Source organism: Mustelus asterias, chromosome 22 (assembly GCF_964213995.1).
Source record: "Mustelus asterias chromosome 22, sMusAst1.hap1.1, whole genome shotgun sequence".
Taxonomy (NCBI): Eukaryota; Metazoa; Chordata; class Chondrichthyes; order Carcharhiniformes; family Triakidae; genus Mustelus; species Mustelus asterias.
In genome coordinates this window covers 63,027,171-63,050,259 of record NC_135822.1, presented here as the reverse complement: position 1 = coordinate 63,050,259, position 23,089 = coordinate 63,027,171, and the positions used below count along the sequence as shown (strand labels likewise).

Genomic DNA, 23,089 nt, shown 5'->3' with positions numbered 1-23,089 from the left:
CACACTCCAAAGATGTGTGGGTTAGGTTGACTGGACACAATAAGTAGCCCTTTAGTGTCCAAAGATGTGCAGGTTAGGTGAATTGGACATGCTAATTTGCCTCTTCGTGTCCAAAGTGTGCAGACCAGGTAGAATAGCTACAGTCAATGGGCGGAGTACAGGGATGGAGCGTGGGAGGTGGGCCTGGTTGCTCTTTAGGAGAGTCGGTGCAGACTCGACGGGCCGAATGGCCTTCTGCACTCGGGATTCTATGATTCTATGGTCAAGTCAAACTGGTACAGGTGGCCTGGAAGGTGAGTTTGTAGAATGCTTTAGTGATAGTTTTGTGGAGCAATATATTGTGGAACCGACTAGGAAAAAGCTATTTTAGATCTATGAGGCAAGGTTAATTAGTAATATCATCATGAAAGATTTGCTGGGAAATAGTGATCATAATACCCCAATTGTGTTAAATCAGCACCCTTTAGTTTCAGTGCTCATTGGTAAACAACTTTTCTTCTTGTATACATCGGCAGGTACTTTCAAACAGAAATCATAGAAACCCTACAGTGCAGAAAGAGGCCATTCGGCCCATCGAGTCTGCACTGACCACAATCCCACCCGGGCCCTACCCCCATATCCCTACATATTTACCCACTAATCCCTCTAACCTACGCATCTCAGGACACTAAGGGCAATTTTTAGCATGGCCAATCAACCTAACCCACACATCTTTTGGTTTTCTATTTATTTTCAAATAAACTGCTTCCTTACTATCAGCACTTACAAACTGAAATACCAACTTGTGCTAAATTACCTCAAGCTGAATGCATTGCCTTTGTTACAAACTCCAATGATTTCTCCTTCAGTGCTCTACAACAGAACACCAGGAGCTTGCAAAATTGCATGTTTCAATGTCTCAGAATGGACAATAAATTGTTGGACTTTTCATTTGTTGGAATCCATCGCACCTGAATTCACTCATTTCGTAAGTACAGTTTGACCTAATCTAGCTACTTTGGGATTTAAGGGCACACTCTGGTGTTCTTATCCCCGAGTCCAATTGTCATCCTCCATGGATGTTGGGTAGCTCGCAGCATAGACCGCCAACCTGGGACCTTCTTGTTGTGAATAGTTGTGACAGAGTACATTGTTTGTTTACATGTTGAGCTATTGGAAGAGCTTGATTCTACTGACGTTGTTTGGAAGTAGAATGGGGATCTTAACCACAGCTGAACTGTTGACTCCTCTGTCCCCTCAGGGGAAAATCATCCGGGGATCCTTTTGGTTACCCTCCGGTAGTCCCTATTCAAAAGTGTGGTGTGTGGACATTGGTTGTGCTGGCTCACTAATCTACTGACACTATTGCCCAAATTTGCATAAGAATGACTACTTGGGTAAGGATAGTGGGTTGCCATAGGACTCTACATGAGCAAGATCCAACAAGACTGAACAAGGTGCCTGCTCCTCCTCTTTCACTTCTCCCTCTTCACAAACAAAGCCACACAATTACTGAACTAGCTTTTCTGGAGCCTTCACAGGACAGGCATTGCTGTATTTCAGTGCTATAATTATTTCTGGCTGTGCTTTATTTTCTGGACAGAAAAAGATAATTTTCAATATATCCCTGAATGATAGAATTTGGGCAATATTTTGCAAATTGAAATGACTGACAGATCTCAACGAACTTGCATCAATGTCTGGTTGAGCAGAATGTTTGCACATGAATTATGTCAATGATATGATCCAGCCCGAAATACAAATGTATTTCCTCTTTATTATACTGGTGAATTGCTTTTAAATTGGATCATCATTATTATTCCACCTGAAAACCAATGAGAAAGATACATCACTGAAACATTTTTGCTACCCTGCTTTTCTTTCTCCCTGCTTTTTCTGCCAAATCCCTCGTTATCCTCATTGACCACCTCACTTGGCATAGTTTGATGGCTGGTCTTCTGCATGTCACTCAAATGACTGTCCTTCGTGACAAATCTACATAGAAAATAGGAGCAGCAGGAGGCCATTTGGACCTTCAAGCCTGCTCCACCATCCATTTTGATCATGGCTGATCATCCAATTCAGTAGCCTGATCCCACTGCCCCCCCCGCCCCCCCCGTCCCATATCCTTCGCCTCAAATGCTATATCTAACTGCTTCCAAACATTCAATGTTTTGTAGACCAAGAGCATTGATGGGCTGTTTGAGGGAGTAAAACAACACAGTTCTGTCTTTGCCTGATTTCAACGTGTATCCTTATAGCTGGGGCTGATGACCAGGAATGCACTGCTTCCTCATAGAAATCATAGAAATCATAGAAACCCTACAGTGCAGAAGGAGGCCATTCGGCCCATCGAGTCTGCACCGACCACAATCCCACCCAGGCCCTACCCCCACATATTTACCTGCTAATCCCTCTAACCTACGCATCTCAGGACACTGAGGGGCAATTTAGAATGGCCAATCAACCTAACCCGCACATCTTTGGACTGTGGGAGGAAACCGGAGCACCCGGAGGAAACCCACGCAGACACGAAGAGAATGTGCAAACTCCACACAGACAGTGACCCGAGCCGGGAGTCGAACCCGGGACCCTGGAGCTGTGAAGCAGCAGTGCTAACCACTGTGCTACCGTTCCTCTTCTCAACATTGCAACATTGGAAGTAATTATAGCTTCACTGCTTTGAACCAGCGAATAGGAATTATGGCTTTAAAATCACAAACAAGCATTTCGCTTATTAAGATGAATACTGCCTAAACTGCATGTTGCATTTTGCAGATGCTAAATTTAAAGAATTGCTGTGTTAATTTATTCTTATCATTTAGGATTACATGCTCCACTTGATGAAGAAATGGCTTATTTCAACCCAAGCCTACTTACCTCTGTTCTCAGATCAAGGTAAGATGGTGAATCCTTCTCAAAAATATATTAATGAGGAAATGTTAACTTTGAAATCTTGAATTGTTTGTACTTTAACTGTTACGATCTCAGCTGATATTACTACTGGACAAGTCAGATCCCAGAGTGAACCCGGCTAGATGGATGCTAACTTTTATATTCTGTTTAGCAGTGTGGAGAGCAGCTACTGAACAGTCATATCTGACAGCTGATAAACGTTAAACAAGAGAACAAAGCATTTATTAAACAAAAGATGAACTAAATTACACTACCCCTTCACGCCAACTGTACTTTTACAGATATAGTAAGAGTTTTAACAACACCAGGTTAAAGTCCAACAGGTTTATTTGGTAGCAAATGCCATTAGCTTTCAGAGTGCTGCTCCTTCGTTAGATGGAGTGGATATCCACTCCAGGATCCACCTCCAGGGTTTCAACCTCTCCTTCCAATGTTTCTCTGCCCTGGAGTGCCATGTGCATTCAAGCTTCACCTTACATACAATTCCTCTGAACCCAGCCGTGCCAACAGAACACCACTGCTTCCCAACCCAGAGGAAGAAGTGCTGCTCCTTCGTCAGATGGAGTGGATATCCACTCCATCTGACGAAGGAGCAGCGCTCCAAAAGCTAATGGCATTTGCTACCGAATAAACCTGTTGGACTTTAACCTGGTGTTGTTAAAACTCTTACTGTGTTTACCCCAGTCCAACACCGGGATATCCACATCATGACTAGCTTTTACAGATATATACAGATTTTTGTATGAATAACACAAGTTACAAAATCTATCTGAAATTCTAATGTGCATGCTAAGTGAGAAGTCCATGCAAATCAATAGACAAACTGTGGTCACACTCTGAAACCAAGTGACAAACACCACCCTAAAAAAACTTCTACAGATTTCTCATCAGCGGGGCCACAATCGCCCCCCCCCCCCACCCACCCCCGAACCTCCATCCTCCCCCATTGCTTTTCACACTGAGACAACTGGTCTTTCTCTTTCTTTCATACAAAAGTTTCTATTCTCCACTCGAGGGAAAAAGAAACATGTCTTGGAATCTTCTTCCTAAATGATGCTTTCTCTCAGATGTCTTCACCCAGGATCCACCTCCAGGGTTTCAACCTCTCCTTCCAATGTTTCTCTGCCCTGGAGTGCAATGTGCATTCAAGCTTCACCTTACATACAATCCCTCTGAACCCAGCCGTGCCAACAGAACTAAACTAAAATTTTTGCTGACTGATGTATTTGTTCGAGATCTCTTTGTACCTCTCCCCAACCGAGACTTAAACTTGCCAAGTTATCAGTCACCTCCCCATTCTTCTGAACGAAATCTACTACCTCTCATTTATCTGTGTTGAACTTAATTTCCCAACTGTTTGCCCATCCAGCAATGTTGTTCATGTTGTCCTGTAATTGCTACAGTCCTCCTCAGTATTGGCTATCTCTCCCAATTGTCCCATAGGCTGGCAAGGTCAGAACAACAAAGAACAATACAGCACAGGAACAGGCCCTTCGGCCCTCCAAGCCCATGCCACTCCCCGGTCCAGGATTGAATCCTGAATCCAGGATCCCCGCCCAATTTTCCAGCCTATCTACATACCAATATCCTATCCACCGAGCTGTCCCTCACAGCTACGATGCTTTGTTCATTACAACCTATTAACTCACCCCCACCCCCCCATTCCAGACCATGTGATCTCCAGGGAGAGGCGAAAACCCAGAGTGAAAAACCCCAGGGCCAATATGGGGAAAAAAAAATCTGGGAAATTCCTCTCCGACCCCCTGAGGCGATCGAAACGAGTCCAGGAGATCACAATGGCCCTGATCGGAAAATGCTTCCCAACCCTAGTCATTTCCACTTCCACGAACACCATATGAATTCCCTGCCCCCGAGACAGGTTCCCAACTATCCGCAGTCCCGCTCTGTACTGGCACCAGCAAGATGATCATAGAATGAAGCCTTGAAACGAGAAACAAGGAACAATTAGCCCGCGCCGCTCCCTGGTCCAAACTAGACCACTCTTTTGTATCCCTCCATTCCCACTCCGTTCATATAGCTGTCTAGATAAGTCTTAAAACGTTCCCAGTGTGTCCGCCTCCACCACCTTGCCCGGCAACACATTCCAGGCCCCCACGACCCTCTGTGTGAAATATGTCCTTCTGATATCTGTGTTAAACCTCCCCCCCTTCACCTTGAACCTATGACCCCTCGTGAACGTCACCACCGACCCAGGGAAAAGCTTCCCACCGTTCACCCTATCCATGCCTTTCATAATTTTATACACCTCTATTAAGTCTCCCCTCATCCTCCGTCTTTCCAAGGAGAACAACCCCAGTTTCCCCAATCTCTCCTCATAACCAAGCCCCTCCATACCAGGCAACATCCTGGTAAACCTCCTCTGTACTCTCTCCAAAGCCTCCACGTCCTTCTGGTAGTGTGGCGACCAGAACTGGACGCAGTATTCCAAATGCGGCCGAACCAACGTTCTATACATCTGCAACATCAGACCCCAACTTTTATACTCTATGCCCCGTCCTATAAAGGCAAGCATGCCATATGCCTTCTTCACCACCTTCTCCACCTGTGACGTCACCTTCAAAGATCTGTGGACTTGCACACCCAGGTCCCTCTGCGTCTCTACACCCTTTATGGTTCTTCCATTTATCGTGTAGCTCCTCCCTACATTATTCCCACCAAAATGCATCACTTCGCATTTATCAGGATTGAACTCCATCTGCCATTTCCTTGCCCAAATTACCAGCCTATCTATATCCTTCTGTAGCCTCTGACTATGTTCCTCACTGTCTGCAAGTCCTGCCAGTTTTGTGTCGTCCGCAAACTTACTGATCACCCCAGTTACTCCTTCTTCCAGATCATTTATATAAATCACAAACAGCAGAGGTCCCAATACAGAGCCCTGCGGTACACCACTAGTCACAGGCCTCCAGCCGGAAAAAGACCCTTCCACTACCACCCTCTGTCTTCTATGACCAAGCCAGTTCTCCACCCATCTAGCCACCTCCCCCTTTATCCCATGGGATCCAACCTTTTTCACTAGCCTACCATGAGGGACTTTGTCAAACGCTTTACTAAAGTCCATATAGACAACATCCACGGCCCTTCCTTCGTCAACCATTTTGGTCACTTCTTCAAAAAACACCACCAGGTTAGTGAGGCATGACCTCCCTCTCACAAAACCATGTTGACTATCGTTAATGAGTTTATTCCTTTCTAAATGCGCATACATCCTATCTTTAAGAATCTTCTCCAACAACTTCCCCACCACGGACGTCAAGCTCACCGGCCTATAATTACCCGGGTTATCCTTCCTACCCTTCTTAAATAACGGGACCACATTGGCTATCCTCCAATCCTCAGAAGAAAAGCAAAATCTTCACTCTGCTTTATTTCTGGAAGGATAGAATTGAAAAGTCGGGAAGTTATGCTAACTTGTATCAACCCTTGGTTAGACCACACTTCGTTCTGTTCTGGTTATATAAAAAGAGCATGGAGAAACTGGAGAGGGTGCAAAGAAGATTCATACGGATAACAGCAGGAAAAGATTGACAGACCTGATCTCTTTTCTCTTGAATGAAGGGTGACCTCATAGAGATCTTTATAATTCTGAAAGGTTTTTGAGTGAGTGGATTCAGAGAGAATGTTTCCTCTTGTGGGAAGAGCATAACTTGAGGTCATCAATTTAAGTTGGTCACCAAGGAATCCAATAGGGAATTCAGAATAAACTTCTTTATCCAGAGAATGGGACGAAGCTGGAACTCACTACTATAGCAACTGGTCAAAATGAATCACAATGTTTCATTTAAGGAGAAACTTGACAAACATATGAAGAAAAAGGATCACAATAGATGGTGACTATGGTAGACTTAGATGAGAAAAGATGGAAGGAGGCTTGAGTGGAGTATAAACACTGGACTGCTCTAGTTAGGCTGAATGGCCTGTTTCTAGATAATTCCGGCAGTATTGTCTTCAGTCTGCAATAACAGTCATATCTGTGTGGGAAGGGCTGTTTTGAATCCTGTAAGTAACTGACACATTAATGTTATGAGATACAAGCTTTAATAACCTTTGTTTCATTTTATCTTGAAGAACTTTAAATTGTATAAATTTGAAACCTAACTTCTAGTTGTAAGTTAGGCTGAGACCACAATTTGATTTTGATTTCACACGTATTAACATACAGTGAAAAGTATTGTTTCTTGCGCGCTATACAGACAAAATGTACCATTCGTAGAGAAGGAAAGGAGAGTGCAGAATGTAGTGTTACAGTCATAGCTAGGGTGTAGAGAAAGATCAACTTAATGCAAGGTAAGTCCATTCAAAAGTCTGACAGCAGCAGGGAAGAAGCTGTTCTTGAGTCGGTTGGTACGTGACCTCAGACTTTTGTATCTTTTTCCCGAAGGAAGAAGGTGGAAGAGAGAATATTCGGAGTGCGTGGGGTCCTTAATTATGCTGGCTGCTTTTCCGAGGCAGCGGGAAGTATAGACAGAGTCAATGGATGGGAGGCTGGTTTGCGTGGTGGATTGGCCTACATTCATGACCTTTTGCAGTTCCTTGCGGTCTTGGACAGAACAGGAGCCAGACCAAGCTGTGATACAACCAGAAAGAATGCTTTCTGTGCTGCATCTGTAAAAGCTGGTGAGAGTGATGGAAAAGACCAGTCAGAAACCCCAGGGATGCAAACTGCGATGTTAGATTAATTATTTCAAAATGCAATTGTATATTCAGAGTTATGAGAAACATCTTTACTATTTTCATATTCTCCGGAGAAGAGTAAAATATGCAATTGGTGCAAATCAGTTCTTTGTTTAGTCCTGTTCATTCATCCATTTCATTTCATAAATCTGGCTACATCGGCCCTAATGTCAAAATGTGTGTTAATTCTTCAACTTTTACAAAATTGTGGAAATCCTGCCACAGCAGATGATGTATGCAGTAAACTAAAACACAAGAAAGTTCACTGTTTAGAGCTCTGTGAGTTTGTTACGTTTACCTACCTGTTGGACAAGTAAAGATAGTTTCTCACCAGCAGACATCCATAATTATAATTCTCTTTCAAAAAAACAGTTACAAACAATTTATTTCTTAACTTCACGTTTGTATTTATCTTTCTTGCCCATTTCTGCTGAAATTTTGAATGCTTTATGAGAACTATTTACCTGAGCTGGTTATTTAGAATGAAGAAATCCTGCCAGTTTGAAATATATTCGAACAATATATTATTGTTGAGAATGGAATCAAACTTGTCCAGTGTTTGTAGACTGCACTTCCCTGCTGCCTGTGTCTGAATGGGAAGGGTGATAGTGAACGTGATAAATGGTCTCAAAGTACATTCAGAAATCTTTGTTGAAATGTGGGATTCATTTTTAATTTCAAAATATAATGCCTTTTGTTTTATATAGAGGAACATGCTGTTTCACACAGAGCAATTTATGGACTTCAGTGGTGGTTCTCCATGTGCGTGATTTTCAATCAAACAGACTATATCCCACAGATAAGGGACTTGGGAGGAACTGCCCTCTTCACCTCTGCAGTTTACCTCACATGCAACCCTCTTCAGTACCCGTGTGCAAATTCCACCTGTCAGTTCGGTGGCTTCAAGGGAAGAAAGAACCGGACAATAAAAACAAGCAGCCACCAGATCCTGAGGCAGAAGGTTCACTTTCCCAAACAACTGAAAAGGCTGTTGTGAAGCAAACTTGGAAGCAGAAAATTATCAGTGAACTGAAACGCTACTACAATGGATTCAGATTACTTTGGATCGACACAAAGGTCGCAGCAAGGATAGTCTCAAGGTTACTGTATGGGCACCAGCTCACTCGTCGAGAGAGACGGAGGGTAGGTAGGATCTCAGAGCTACAATTCATTTCTCAAAAGATAAGCAATGTGATATTGCTTTTTAATCAGTTTATTATGGAGAAAGAAATTAAAAAAAAAAAATTCCTTCCACTTTTTTTTCTCCTGTTCTAAAGCACTGACCCCAAAACTCGAGTGTCCGCCACCTTTTGAATACCTCACTTGGAACGTCATTCTACACACGAGAGCTGAGAGAGTGGTGAATCCCCTACTCTACTTTCCTCATTTTATTCTGAGGTCATTTAGTTCCAGCACACAACAGTTTTGACATTTTTTTCATGTCTTAAGCTGTTACTAACTTAACACAATTGGTTGCAGTTCATTGAATTGAATCATATTAAAACTGCCTTTATAAAGTTTCTCGATTTTTAAAAACTTTGTTTCAGATCTAAACTACACTTTAGTTGCTGCATTAATCATGCATTTTGTCTTGTGTAAACTGTTCCAGCTTATTCGAACATGCGTTGACCTCTTCCGCCTGGTTCCCTTCATGATTTTTCTGATTGTACCGTTTATGGAGTTCCTGCTGCCTGTTGTTTTAAAATTGTTTCCTGGGATGTTACCATCTACATTTGAGTCAAAACTGACAAAGGTTGGTGGGATATTTTGATGCACAAGCTTGTGATTTGATGGAATATTTTTAATTGAAATGACCAGATGAAAGGTGCATGTGCTGTGGGAAGGATGCTTGGTAGAGAGAGGGTCTGGAAAGCAGAGTGTGGAAGAGATGGGAGTCAAAAATATATCTTTGGATAACAGAATTAATACTGAACCAAGATTTTGCTCTCTGAAGTACTGGGTACTAAAAACAGGCTGAGAGAAGTGTTTGTCTGATTCCCTCCCTTCCACTAAATGAGCTTCCTTTCAGTGTATTCACACATGAACAAGGTTGAGTCCAGAACTATTCAGCATTATTCAGTCAAACTGAAAAAGTTACTTGGTGACATCCACAGGTACTGCATGCAGCTCACTGTGATGGCCCCTCTGTTCAAAGAAAACTTACACTCGCGTGAGTTTTCTACTTGATCGATGCTTAAAGACGAAGAATATGCTTCGCTGGTGCTATGAATTTCAAGGAATTACAATATTTACACAAGGCTGTGTTTCTGAGAAGTTGGGAATAAGAGCACTGATGAGAGATGTGTAATAGACTGCAGTTCCCTAATTGAGGTGACAGTAGGTGCAAGAATTTTGTCTAACTGGGTTTGGTAATGTGTTTGTTTTCCAGGAAGAAAATCAGAGAAAGAAACTGGCAGCGAAACTTGAACTTGCAAAATTCCTGCAGGAAACGATTGCAGAAATGGCTAAAAGGAATAAAGCACAAAGCGGAGAGGCGACCAAACAGTTTTCTACCTACGTACAGAAGGTTTGCTTCAAGAATTCATGTTGATCTCATGTTGTCAAGTTGCTGCCTGATACTTCCCCGTAAGGGAAAGCTGACCATCGCAAAGCAACGCACATTTCTCTTAACAGTGGCTGGTTAACAGAAGGCCTCGGCCGAGGGAACTCCTGCAGAGAATAGCATATGTCCCAGGTGAAAGCTCAAAAACCCGAAGGCTGGAATCTTATCACCATTCCTGCTGGCGGGATTTTCCCATCCCGTTACAGTGAACGGAGATTTGGCTGGCCACCAAATTCTCCTCACTGCAGTGGGTGCGCGGCATGAACAGCAGGCAAGATTGTGCCCAAATATGTTCAGTAGTACTTTGAGAGAAAAAGACATATGTACACACTAACACCGACCCCTGAAGGGAATATCTTCCCCCAGTCCAACAAACAACTCTTCACCACCAATCTCTGTTTCCTGAAACTCAGCCAATTTGAGTGACAAGTCTGTTATACAGTACTTTATCAAATGCCTTTTGGAAGTCCATCCACTCCACATCAACCACATTATCCTCATCAACTCTTTACTTCATCTCATGAAAAATTTCACACAAGTTAGTAACAAATCCATGCTAACTTTCCTTAATTACTCTATATTGAAAATTGAAAAATTGCACAATGACTTGATTTATCTCTACTTCAGAAAGACCTTTCATGAATTTCCATACAACAGGCTTTTCATTAAAGCCACTCAGAAGTCAGGGTAAAACCTGGCAAGGAATAGAAACCATCTGAAGAGTAGAAAACAATGAATCTTTGGGAAAGGAGTTTTATCAGAATGGCTCAAGGGGTAAGTACCAATGCATTAGGGTTCAGTACTGATCTACTGCTGCTTCGAATTTACATGCAAGACTTGGACTCAGAATCTAAATACAAAGTGGTCAAAGAAGACATCAAATGTGAGGCAGTGGAAACAGAAAGGCAGGTCGAGTTGAACAAGCAAGCACAAGGAAAGAGCAGTAGCAGTTAAAGTGTAACGCAGGAAGAGAAACAAATGGCAAGTATTCCTCATTCATGATGCTCAGACTGAATGTGAAACAATCCTAAGGGTATCCGCAGACTCAGTATCCAACACTGAATCAAGGAAATAAACAGCACAAAAAGAGTCCATTCCTATGCTAGTTCTTGGAAAAGCAGTTGTGTTCACTCCAATTTTTACCCCTAACCCTCCAAGTTCTTCATTGTCCAATATTGTTCAGCCGTTTTTAAAATTATTGGTACAATTAGCTTCCTTTTCAAGGAGTGCAGCCAAGCTCCCAACAACTCTCAAAATCTTCTCTGTTTCCAGAAAAGCAGTCCTATTTTTTCCAACGTTTTCTCATAACTGAAGTCCCTCATCTTTCTCAGAAGACTAAGGAAATTTGGTATGTCCACTGCGACTCTCACCAACTTTTACAGATGCATCACAGCTTGGTATGGCTCCTGCTCTATTCAAGACTGCAAGAAACTACAAAGGGTCGTGAACAAAGCCCAGTCCGTCACTCAAACCAGCCTCTCATTGACTCTGTCTATACTTCCCGCTGCCTCGGGAAAAGCAGCCAGCATAATTAAGGACCCCACACACCCCGGACACTCTCTCTTCCACCTTCTTCCGTCAGGAAAAAGATACAGAAGTCTGAGAACACATCCCAAACCACTCAAGAACAGCTTCTTCCCTGCTGCCATCAGACTTTTAAATGGACCTACCTCGCATTAAGTTGATATTTCTCTAGACCGCAGCTATGACTGTAACTCTACATTCTGCACTCTCTCCTTCCATTCCCTATGAACGGTATGCTTTGTATAGTGCACATGAAACAATAATTTTCACTTTTTACCAACCTATTGTTGCACCTATACAAGGCATTGGTGAAGCGGCACCTGGAGTATTGTGCACAGTTTTGGTTCCCGTATTTGAGGAAAGATGTAGTGGCATTGGAGGCAGTTCAGAGAAGGTTCACTGGATTGATTCCAGAGATGAGGGGTTTGTCGTATGGAGAGAGATTGAACAGTTCAGGCCGATACTCTCTGGAATTTAGAAGAATGAGGGGAGATCAAATTGAGGTTTAGAAGATGATAAAAGGTATGGATAAAGTAGCCGTGGAGCAGATAATTTCTTTTGTGGGGCATTCTAGGACGAGAGGTCATAGTCTTAGGATAAGGGGCAGCAAATTTAAAACAGAGTTGAGGAGAAACTACTTCTCCCAAAGGGTTGTGAATCTGTGGAATTTGCTACCCCAAAGTGCGGTGGATGCTGGGACAGTGGGTAAATTTAAGGAGGAGTTAGACAGATTTTTAATTGGTAATGGGTTGAAGGGTTATGGGGAAAAGGCGGGAAAAGGCAGGAAAATGGGGACGAGGAGCATATCAGCCATGATCGAATGGCGGAGTGGACTCGATGGGCTGAATGGTCTACTTCTGCTCCTGTATCTTATGAAGATGTGACAGTAATAAATCAAATCGAATGAAACCTCCTTTGTAATCTTTCTAAGGTCTTTACATTTTCCTGATTCCCCAGAACTGTCCACAGTTCTCTGGCTGAGGGCTAACCAATCATTTATGAAGCTCTGGCATGATCTACTTGCTTTTATATTATTTTCCTTGATTTATAAATCTAAGCAACCCATCTGACTTTTTAACCATCTTATCAACTTATACTGTCAGCTTTAAAGATTCGTGTATATGAGCAGTAAAATTTATTTACTCATCTGTGCTTTTCAAAATCGTGCCATTTTTAGTCCGCGAGATCAGTCTTCCCCAAGTGCATCACCACATTTCTCCACGTTGAACTCCATTTGCCGTGAAAATGCACATTTCACCATCCTTTCTCTGTCTTCCTGAAGCGTATAAATATCCCCATCACTATTTACTCGTCTGCCAGGTTTTGTATTATCATAATAATGCTACTCCCTCACCCAAGACTGGGTCTGCTATGAAAAATTGTAATGGGAGGGGGGGCAGGATGGTGGCACAGTGGTTAGCACTGCTGCCTCTCCTGGGTTCAATTCCGGCCCTGGGTGACAGGAGCTTGAACGGTTTCCTCCTGGTGCTCTGGTCCCCTCCCACAGTCAAAGATGTCAAGTTAAGGTGGATTGGCCATGTTAAATTGCTCCTTAGTGTCCCAAGATGTGTAGGTGAGGGAGATTAGTGGGGTAAATATGTGAAGTTACAGGGATAGGGCCTGCTAATATGCTCTATCAGAGGGTGGGTGGAGACTCAATGGGCTGAATGGCCTAATTCTGCATTGTAGGATTCTATGATTCTCTGACTCAACACTACCATTGTGAAACTGTAAAGATGGTAGTTTGAAAAACATCCATCCATTCTGCCTCCTGTCAGAGAGCCAATGTCACTGCAGTGGCAGAATGATATGAAGTTGGGTTTTTTAGCTGTTATTTTTCAGATTGGAAGAAAGCATCTAGAGGTTTATAAGAGGAGCGCTGCTTCCTTTAATATATATTAATGACCTAGACTTGTGTATACCGGGCACAATTTCACAATTTGCAGACTGGGAAGTTCTTCTTGATTTATACCGCTGGAAAGTGGTTACCATTTCATGGCAAGGTTAACAATTCATTCCATAGCTTCTGATGATGCAGTGCAAATGGTTATGATGCCTCTCAGGCGGGAAACATAGAAAGTAGGAGCAGGAGTAGGCCGTTCAGCCTTTCGAGCCTGCTCATTCAGTATCCTCCATCTCAACACCACATTCCCTCGCTCTCCCCATACCTCTTGACGCCTTTACATGTTCAATACGTGACAATGGTCTAACTTGGATGGCCACAGTCATCATTTGAGTTGTTGCGTATGTTTCAGTGCGAAGCAGTTGGCCATGCCGCCCTGGTCCATCCTCAAAGAGCTGAGGGTTCCCGAGATATTTTTCAGAAGGTTGAAACCTGGGACTCCACAGAATACCACAGTGCAGAAGAGGCCCTTCGGCCCATCGAGTCTGCACCGACGCATGAAAGGCCCTGACCTGCCCACCTGGCCCCACTTGCCAGCACTTGGCCCATAGCCCTGAATGTTCTGGTGTACCAAGTACTCATTCAGGTACTTTTTAAAGGGTGTGAGGCATCCTGCCTCCACCTCCCTCCCGGGCAGTGCATTCCACTTCACCACTCAGATCAATTACCAGGTTGTGGTTGGTGACGTTTAAAGTCAACCAAAGGCATGCCAACTAGAGTTGACACTATTGTCAGTTTGTAGGGTGTGGAGTGTGTTCAAGTAAGGACTACAGAATTTCAGAGGAGAACATTGGCTTTTTTAAAATTAGATCCTATCTCAATAGGAGTGATTTATTAGCAGTAAGCAGTGGTGTTCTTTACAGAGGATGTTTCCCTGCAGCTATCAGGATATTGTGCTTGCACACAAATTCACTCAAGCTGCGTTGATCTCAACGTCCAAGAAATAATTCTCATGGCTTGCGAGAGGTGGATATCTACTGTGTTTTACATGGCAGCTGTTAAGTCAGGTTGAACAGCAGTACTCTGCTGTTGGGTAGACTAAGAGGCTGTTCCAGATGGAACCTATCAGTTTCCATACGAGGTTCATTCTGGTGTTGACCTTGGCGTTAGTATTCTGGAGTTGGTGCCGGTCAGTCAGTGCACGGTCAAGAGTGATGGCAAGATATTTTGTCATTGGGTCATGGGCGAGGCAAGCCACAGAAATGGATGTGACGTTATTTCCTGGTCTTCAAATTCTTCACGTGAAAGATTGTTCTGGTTCGAAATAAGAGACATCCGAGCAAGAATGGCAACAGTGCAAAGAAGAGCCAAGAGGCAGACTTTCAGTGTCAGCACTCCTGAGTTATGAGGAAACACCTGAGAACCATCGATTTGTTAGCAAGGAAATGAAGCAGCATCATACAAGATAGTTAAATATAAAGAAAACGTTAACCCAGAATATTACTTTAATTCAAACTCATAATAGGTTTGAACTATAGAAGAGTATTTTTGGGACTGATTATCAAGAAATTCTTCTTCACACAAAACTTGATAAACGTGTAGAATAAAGCCAGATAGAGCAGTGGCAGCAGAAATCCTGCGATCATTTAAGGAGCAATTTTACATTATGATTGGGTGTCATTTGGACCTCTCGAGATGAATTAACCTTGGTCACCATAATAACGCAGTGATAATAATAGTGCTGTCAAAACATCGCCTAATTACCATTTACCTCAGGAAGCTGTCGCGATTAGACTTTGTAGACTTTAAGGCAGGTGTGTTTTTTGAACAGCTGAAAATGATGTTGTCTGCCATGTGATATCATGATCTTATCCTTAATAAAACTCACTGCACCCACATATGGAGAGAGAAAAAACCTTTTCAAATTTACTTCTTTACATTCCTTGTGCAATTCAGGTTGTTTCTATTCATTAAACTGAGTAAAGTCTGTAATCTTCATCCCTTACCAAGTTATTGATGGGGTTTTAATTTTTATTGATATTTCAGTTCTCTACGTGATTGCAAGTGGAGAACAGGAATCATTCAGCCGTTATTTGCAGCTGCTATTTTTAGTAAATATATAATCTAATGTGTTTGAGGCTTCTGTTTTATGACTGATGTTTATTGCTCTGCAGGCATATTTACAACACACTACTTTTTATTGGAACAACTTGGCAGATGTACATAGCATGAGGTTTCAGGGCCACAGTTGCTCTAACTTCTGCTTAAGATCGTGGATTTTCCCAGAAAGCGACGCACTTGAAAGAATAATTGACCCAAAAACATAATTTGTCCAATATTTAAGCAAATTTCACGCAAAGTTATTTTTCTTTGTCGCCGCTGACTCAACGATTGCGTTGGGGTGTGGCTTCAGTTTTCAGAAACACCTGTTCCTAATTTTTATGTTGGGAAACTTTATGAAATCATGTGCTTTTATAAAAATGAAGACATTTCACACACATGGTCCTAATCCCCCACAAGCTAATTTCAGGACCCTTCACATGAGGTCATCAGGCAAGTCTGTCCCATATTCCATTCTGGTTTGTGTGGAAAAACAAACTCAGAAAATGAAAAATTCATACTGGGGATAATGGGTTGGCAATTCGACACAAAACATTCAAACATAATTAATCATAATCATCAATCAGAATGTAATGGAGCCCAGAAATCTGGAAAACTCCAGTCAGCCATTTAAATGGGTCAATTCATTTCTCCTTTTCTCAAAATGGGATGAGGGGTCCTGAAGAATTCTTGCTTGGAAGCTCCTATAGGAACAGGTGCTTTGGAAATGAGAAAATACTTGAACACCACTTGCAGGATTGAAGTTGGGGCAACCCCATCACAGTGTGTTTTGAAGTATGTCTACACTTCATTTCAAATTAATTTGGATTATATTTACTTTTATAAAAAGAAGCAGTGGAACGTATGAAGCTTCAGTTTTATTGTTGTCCTGTTCTTTGTGTACTTACATGAAGGTGCGTCGCTCAGGGGAAAATCCAAGCACTCAGGACATAGTGCGTTTCTCCAAGCACTTTGAAGATGAGTTGACACTGGAGCATCTGAACCGTGATCAACTCACGGCACTGTGCAGGCTTTTGGAATTGCAGCCTTTTGGTACAAACAATCTGCTTCGCTTCCAGCTACAGATGGAACTAAGATCCATAAAAGCAGACGATGAAGTAAGTGCAGAATTGCAGATATTATTCTCTAGTTACTAAGGCAAAAATAATAGCTTTAGCAATAGTTGCAGTGTTTAAAAACAAAACTTTAAACTTTTACTCAGAAATTCACCTCTTTGTATTTTAGCATAAAGTCAATCAGTTTATAAGAATCCATTTTCTCTGCCTTCTTAAAAATAGTTGACACTTCTAAAATGGCGTTGAAAGAAATTTCATACAAAGGTCCACATACTGTGTTATTTTAAGAACTGAATTTCAAAGCAAAAGTAATTATTGCTGCTCTGTAATTGGTAATCCCTGTTGTGGTTTTGAATTATAGATGATTGCCAAAGAAGGTTGTAAATTTTTGACTGTGTCAGAACTGCAAACAGCATGCAGAGCGAGGGGAATGAGATCATTGGGACTGACAGAAAAGCAGCTACGGGATCAGCTCACACAGGTGTTGAGTATGGTAGAAACTACTGTGTATGCGTGCAGACTTGTAACGTCGCAGTATCATGAATGCGCGAATAAAATAAGTAGAAAATAAACCTGGTGTAAAATATATTAATCAAGTCATTTTTCAAAACTCCCAACAATTTCACCCAGACACATCCTCTTCACCCTGCTTACTTGCAAAGGTCTACTGAGCTGTAGGTTTGATTTGAGGAGTTGGGATGGACTCGGGCCAGTAACTAAATGGATCATTAAGGCTACCTTTGTGAACGTTTCAGATCGTCGCACATCATAGGCTGATATGCATGCAGCTGGACAATATTGCGGTGGTTTGCCGCATGGGCAAGGGAGGGAAGAGTTCCAACAATCCGATCATTAGCTTTCATTTTAGTTTCCAGAGTTAGTCATCTGCAAATTCTTTTTGGAGACCAGCTTTTTGAGTTGACATTCTGACAGGCCAAAACCTAGTATTCACCTGAGGTTTTGATGTAAAGTTACTTCTGAGTTTCATGTGGTCTCATTGTTTTTTTCTGCCACCAAATCAGAGTAGAACATTGTTTTTACTGTCCAGATGCTCACGGAACCTCTGGTTATTGAATCTTTGTGAAAAGATTGTAGGCTATCTATAAAATTATTCACCGATTACACTGGTGACCCAAGGCAGATAATGTAACCAATAGCTGAACTGACGATTCACTGGTGCCGGCTTATTGGAATGGAAGCAACAAGTCCCTTCATAACACTGTACTGAGTAACCCTTTCAGCAATGTATCCCAGAAACCGATCCCAACATTACTCAGGGAGATTTCTAAAAAGGAGTATTAAAAACACACAAGTGTTTTTGTGAAGTGCTATTGCTCTGGATTGGAAAACGGATTGTTATGATGCAAGTCTCTGTATTGAATAGAAGCACAATTTTTATAAAACAAATCAACTCCTTTCTCTGCAGTGGCTTGAGTTGCACCTCAAAGAAAAAGTGCCTCCATCATTGCTTTTGTTGTCTCGTGCGATGTACCTGACTGACATCAAGCCAAAATCTGTGACACAGAAAGTACCAAAAATCGAGGTAACGTACTTCCAAGATGATACTGGTTTATAAAATGGTATTGATATATAAATTGGGAGGGAGAAACAGACCAGTTAAGGAAACCAGATAAAAACTAGAAAGAGATGAAAACACAACAATGATGGAAGCTCCAGCTTCTAATCTGTGCTTTGCTATTGTCCTTCTGTGCCCATGATTAAGTGTAGTTGTTGAAATGCCAGCATTCCAATTCGTGTTTTCCCCTGCGATACACTGTGCTCTGGCTTGATAATACCTATGCTTTTTCGCAAACTGAATCCCAAATTGTAAATGGGTCAAGGCTTGGAAAGTAAGCAGGCAAGTCAGTCTGAGCTCCTACACACCTGTTTGAACCTGACTTCAGTTATTTTCAGAGGGATTTTTGACTAGGTAGTTGCTTGGAGGTCAACCGTCTCACATATCTGTGAATTAAGCACACTACACAATTTTTAACCTCATAGGGGCCCTTCCATTTAGGGGCGAACCCAGGTTTGTCAGGTAGCGCTTTTACTAGGACGCAACTTCCCACCTGTCAGGGAGCACCTCAAGCTCTCTCTCCGTGTCTCTTTGTTCCCGATTATCTTTTACCAATTTGTGCATCCCTTTTAGTTGGGTGCTTAGTTCCAAAACATATCTCCTGAATTCATCCTTTGTGAACCTACATCATCGCCCGTCCTGTCATTAATTCATAAGGGGTTAAGCCGGTTGTCCGGTTTGTGGTAACTCTTAGCCTCATCAGTATAGTGGGCAATATCTCTGTCCACATTTTCCCGATGTCTGTATGGCTTTAGCTAGTACATTATATAGTTAACTACACATTCTCCCTTCCATAGAAAGCTTAGTGTGAATCAAATAACACTTTACACTGGAGCTAGACATCCAGTCATTTGTATGTAATCCCATCAAAAGACATCGCATTCCCCATTAAAATCACATGCCATACAGCTCCAATCTTTATATGATGTACTCTTACATTATATCTAATTTGATCATTTGTATGGCGAGGAAAACAGGAAGCTCCTACAGAATTATGTTTTATCAATACACAACTAGGACTACTAGGAGAGTAGTTTGTAGATCTGTTCATGAACACTTACAGCAACAATTAACTTGATTTTATCTTCTGAATTGGATTATTATTTATAGCTGTTGTGGTCTTTACCCCCCAGCTCGGTATTACTGGTACCCTGAAGAAAGAGCCAAAGGAACAAAAGATCACTGAAGAATCCGAGACACGAGATAAGATCACTGAAAAGTCCAAGACACAAGATTCTGAGACACTGTCTGACATGGCCCCAACATTGAAAAACATGAAGGTATGAATGTGACCTACACAACCCATAATGTTTTTTGAAAATCAGGATACAACTCTGCTAGGTTTATTGAGGAAGAAACCACACTTGCCTTATCTGATCTCACCATCGAAGCCAGGAATCACTTGTATCTTCTCATCCCACTTCCAGACCATGGTGTCCCTTCAGGATTTATCCTAGTTTCCCTCTTACTTCTCAACTACTTGATCACAACATCGTCCAAAAACACAACACCAGTTGCCACAAGTTTGCTGATGCTACTTAGCTCTGCCTTACCACCGCCTCCCCCGATCCCTTCCTTCACTGTCACAAAATTGTCACACTGCTTGTCCAAGATCCATCACTGGATGAGCAAAATTTCATATTAGAAACTGGACTCTCTGACACCGTCCCTCTCGCTGGCAACTGTTTGAAGATGAAACGGGCCATTCAAAACTTTTTGACCGTAATAACCTCATCCCTGGACTATCACCAAGACCAGCAAATCTGTAACACTGTCGGACTCTCCTCTGTTTTAGCTCATTTGCTGCTATACCTGCAGCATCACCATCTCAAAACACTTGTGGATGAGCTCCCATCTCTTAAACTCCATACACTTGAGCTGATTCAAAATCTGCTGTCTCTATCTGAAGCCACATTCACCTGCACCCTTGTGCTCCATGATGACCTGCATGGGGTTCAGATCCAGAAATGCCTCGAATGGAATCCAAAACCCTATCTCTGTCATCTGCTGTGCTCCTCCTCGCCTCGCCTCTTGCACACCCTTATTTCATTCACTCCACCTTGAGCCATCTGTGTCCAAAGCTCCGGAATATCCTCTCTCAAACTTTCATTTGACTCATTTGAAACACAGTTGAGAACCCACCTCTTTGACCAGTGGCTCAGTGTCAAATATGGTTTTATAATGATCCTGTGGAATGCATTGGGATGTTTTCCTGCGTTAAAGATGTTGTTGCATCAGGTTCGAGTTTTCCCTGATAGTTGTTCGTCAGAGTTTCATCCATTGGCTGACATGGTGATGTGATGTCACCAATTTCCCCGTTAAGATGCGGTTGTTGTGAATGGTCAATAATTTCAGTGCTCAGACCCTTTGGGGAGACTTTTACCAGCATGTCCGCCCGAGGTTCGTATGATCCTGCCTGAGGCCATTGGAGAATGCTGTTCTCCGAGCTTCGCCTTTGTATTTTAGGGCATTCTCTTGTGCAATGCTTGTGGGTCTGCCCAACTCAATACTTCCTTTAGCTGATAGTATGATGAACTGGCCTGAGAAAGGAAGCTGGAGTAAAAGGGTCTGCCCTTTCTAGTCCAGAGCTAGTGGCGGCAGGAGGCTGGAACACTCCCCTCAGCAGCAGGAAGCATTTAGGTTCCTACTCCGAGAATCAGGATGTAGGAACCAAGAGGCTTCTGCTTTGAGAGGCAGCGGGGTCCTTCAGGAGGCAGGGAACACAAAGCAATTGGGCTCCAGGGAGGGTTAGGAAATAAGGAGCCATGGAAGGGGGAAAGTGATAGGAAGCAAGAGGGCCTCTGCTCCTGCTTCCCAATAGGCTGGGAAGCAGTTGGATTCCTTGGAGTGGCTCAAGAGAGAGGTGGTTCTTGCTCTTCCCCTTGGTCCTGTTTCTGCTTGAGCTGTAGCAGGCAGGTGCCTCCTGTTCAGTTTTAGTGACTGAGGGAAGGAGGCAGGATGCCACCTGTCCTTGGAGACAAATGATAGTGTGTTCCTGTTCCTATTCCTGCACCTGTTCTTCATTGTCTGGGGGAAGGATACATAAAGCCAGCTGCTTTTCCTTTGGGCCTGGGAGACAGGAGGCAGAGGGCTGCTGCTGCTATCCCTCCTCCTCTGAGTGACAGTAGGGATGTGGCAGGCAGGCAGATCCTTCCCCAAGCTGCAAGGGAGCCCCTACTCAAAACTACTCACAACCCCTTGTCCTGTGCCAACTGCCCCCACTCTGAAATGCATGAGGCACTGGCCTTGATGCAAGGGACAATAGACAGGGAGACCCGAGCTCTGATCTACAGAAGGGCCCAAGCCCCTGTCCCTACTCCATCCTACAGGAGGGCTCCAGCCCCTGCCCAACTCAGAGCTGCAGAGGTTCAGCCTCTACTCTGAGTTGCAGGTGGTATGGGACAGGCGGGCAGGAGGGCTCCAGCTCCTGCCTCTACTCTGACTCCCAGCTTGCCTTCTGTCCATATTCCAGGCTGCAGGAGGCATGATGCAGGAGTGTCCTTGCTTCTGCTGCTGGCCCCATATCCTGCTCCTGGACCTGCACTGGCTCATGGCCACAGTCCTTCTCTTCTTCCTGGTCCTGCAATGCCTTCCACACTAACCTCTGTGTTTTTTCAGGCTGCAGACGGAGAAACCTCCCAGAAAACGAAGGCTTCTGCAGATGGCTCAGGATGAAAGAAGGTATGAACGCAGCGCCATCACTCTGGAGAATCTCTGCACACCTGGGTACGTCTTTCCAAAGTTGAATAACGTTGAAGGCAACTCCAGCAGTGGACACTGTGGAGAAGTAGTAATAACCCCCATGGCAGCCAATGCTTCTGTTGGACATTTTGGTTTTCAGTCACACTGCTTGCCTCCTGGTAGCCTGTGGATGAATGCTACAACCACAGAGCACTCCTGAATGAGGAAAGGCAAAGTGACTGTGACAGCACTCTATATGTAAACTCTCAGTTCATCTTGATGCAGGACAGTGACACTGCAAGCAGAAACCCCCATTGTACTGAACCCCTGACCAGTATTTCTGCTTTGTGTGCTGTACGCTATGAGTACAGGGGAAAACACTCAACTGCATGGTCAGTCACATCAATTTTTTTCCAATGACCAACTGACACTATTATGGTGATAGTTGTTGTTGGCATCTGCTGCCACTGCTGACAGCACAACATTAACCCCACCAACCGTACACTGGCATCCGTATCCCAACGTCTCATGGGGCCTAATCCATATTCTGACAAAATGGACTTCTTCCTCTCCTCTTAGAACTGGGACTGGGACTGTGCAGGTTAGGCCCAAAGGCATCATTTTAACTTGTTTCTCTGGTGCTGAACATAGATTTCTACTGGCGTGGTGCCGTTTGTGTTAAAATTGGACCAGGTCAGCAGCACGCGTCGCTTCCTCGCCCAGTCAGAGGTTTGATCTTGAGTGATCCGTGATTTAATTTGATTTTTTAAAAAACCCTGCCTATCATGTTTGTAATCAGTTGTTTAGTTTTGTGATCCTTCCAAGCAGAAATCCTGCTTTTTATTGTTGGAGGCTTTGGTTCTGTCAATGATCTGAGCTGCAGTTACAAAATGCAATAAAAAGGCACTGAAAACGTTCAGACAAATTTCCATCAACTCCGATATTCACTGGCTCTTTGCATTCTGGCTTTTTACCCCCGTTTCAGTCACTTTTCTAAAAGAAAGGGATTAAATTTATATCAGCGTTACTGCTCCAGTCACATGGTAAACACTTTGTCAGATTTCACAGCTTAAATAAAGGACACCAAAATCTTCAAAATAATCCATTCTATTGTGGTGAAGAGCAGAACAGGAAAG

At 43.0% G+C, this 23,089-nt stretch overlaps 1 protein-coding gene across 1 annotated transcript in view; it reads left to right on the top strand.

Annotated features, from left to right (window-relative positions):
* The window catches only part of letm2 (leucine zipper-EF-hand containing transmembrane protein 2), a 29,153-nt gene extending 6,267 nt beyond the window's left edge, over nucleotides 1-22,886 (top strand). The window contains exons 3-11 of the mRNA XM_078238496.1: nucleotides 2,805-2,877; nucleotides 8,298-8,733; nucleotides 9,200-9,343; nucleotides 9,980-10,117; nucleotides 16,535-16,738; nucleotides 17,058-17,177; nucleotides 18,123-18,239; nucleotides 19,406-19,552; nucleotides 21,891-22,886. Of these exons, the coding sequence (XP_078094622.1) occupies nucleotides 2,805-2,877; nucleotides 8,298-8,733; nucleotides 9,200-9,343; nucleotides 9,980-10,117; nucleotides 16,535-16,738; nucleotides 17,058-17,177; nucleotides 18,123-18,239; nucleotides 19,406-19,552; nucleotides 21,891-21,947 (1,436 nt within the window). The 3' untranslated portion in view covers nucleotides 21,948-22,886. The remainder of the gene's footprint in view (nucleotides 1-2,804; nucleotides 2,878-8,297; nucleotides 8,734-9,199; nucleotides 9,344-9,979; nucleotides 10,118-16,534; nucleotides 16,739-17,057; nucleotides 17,178-18,122; nucleotides 18,240-19,405; nucleotides 19,553-21,890) is intronic.
* Nucleotides 22,887-23,089: the final 203 nt, after the last annotated feature.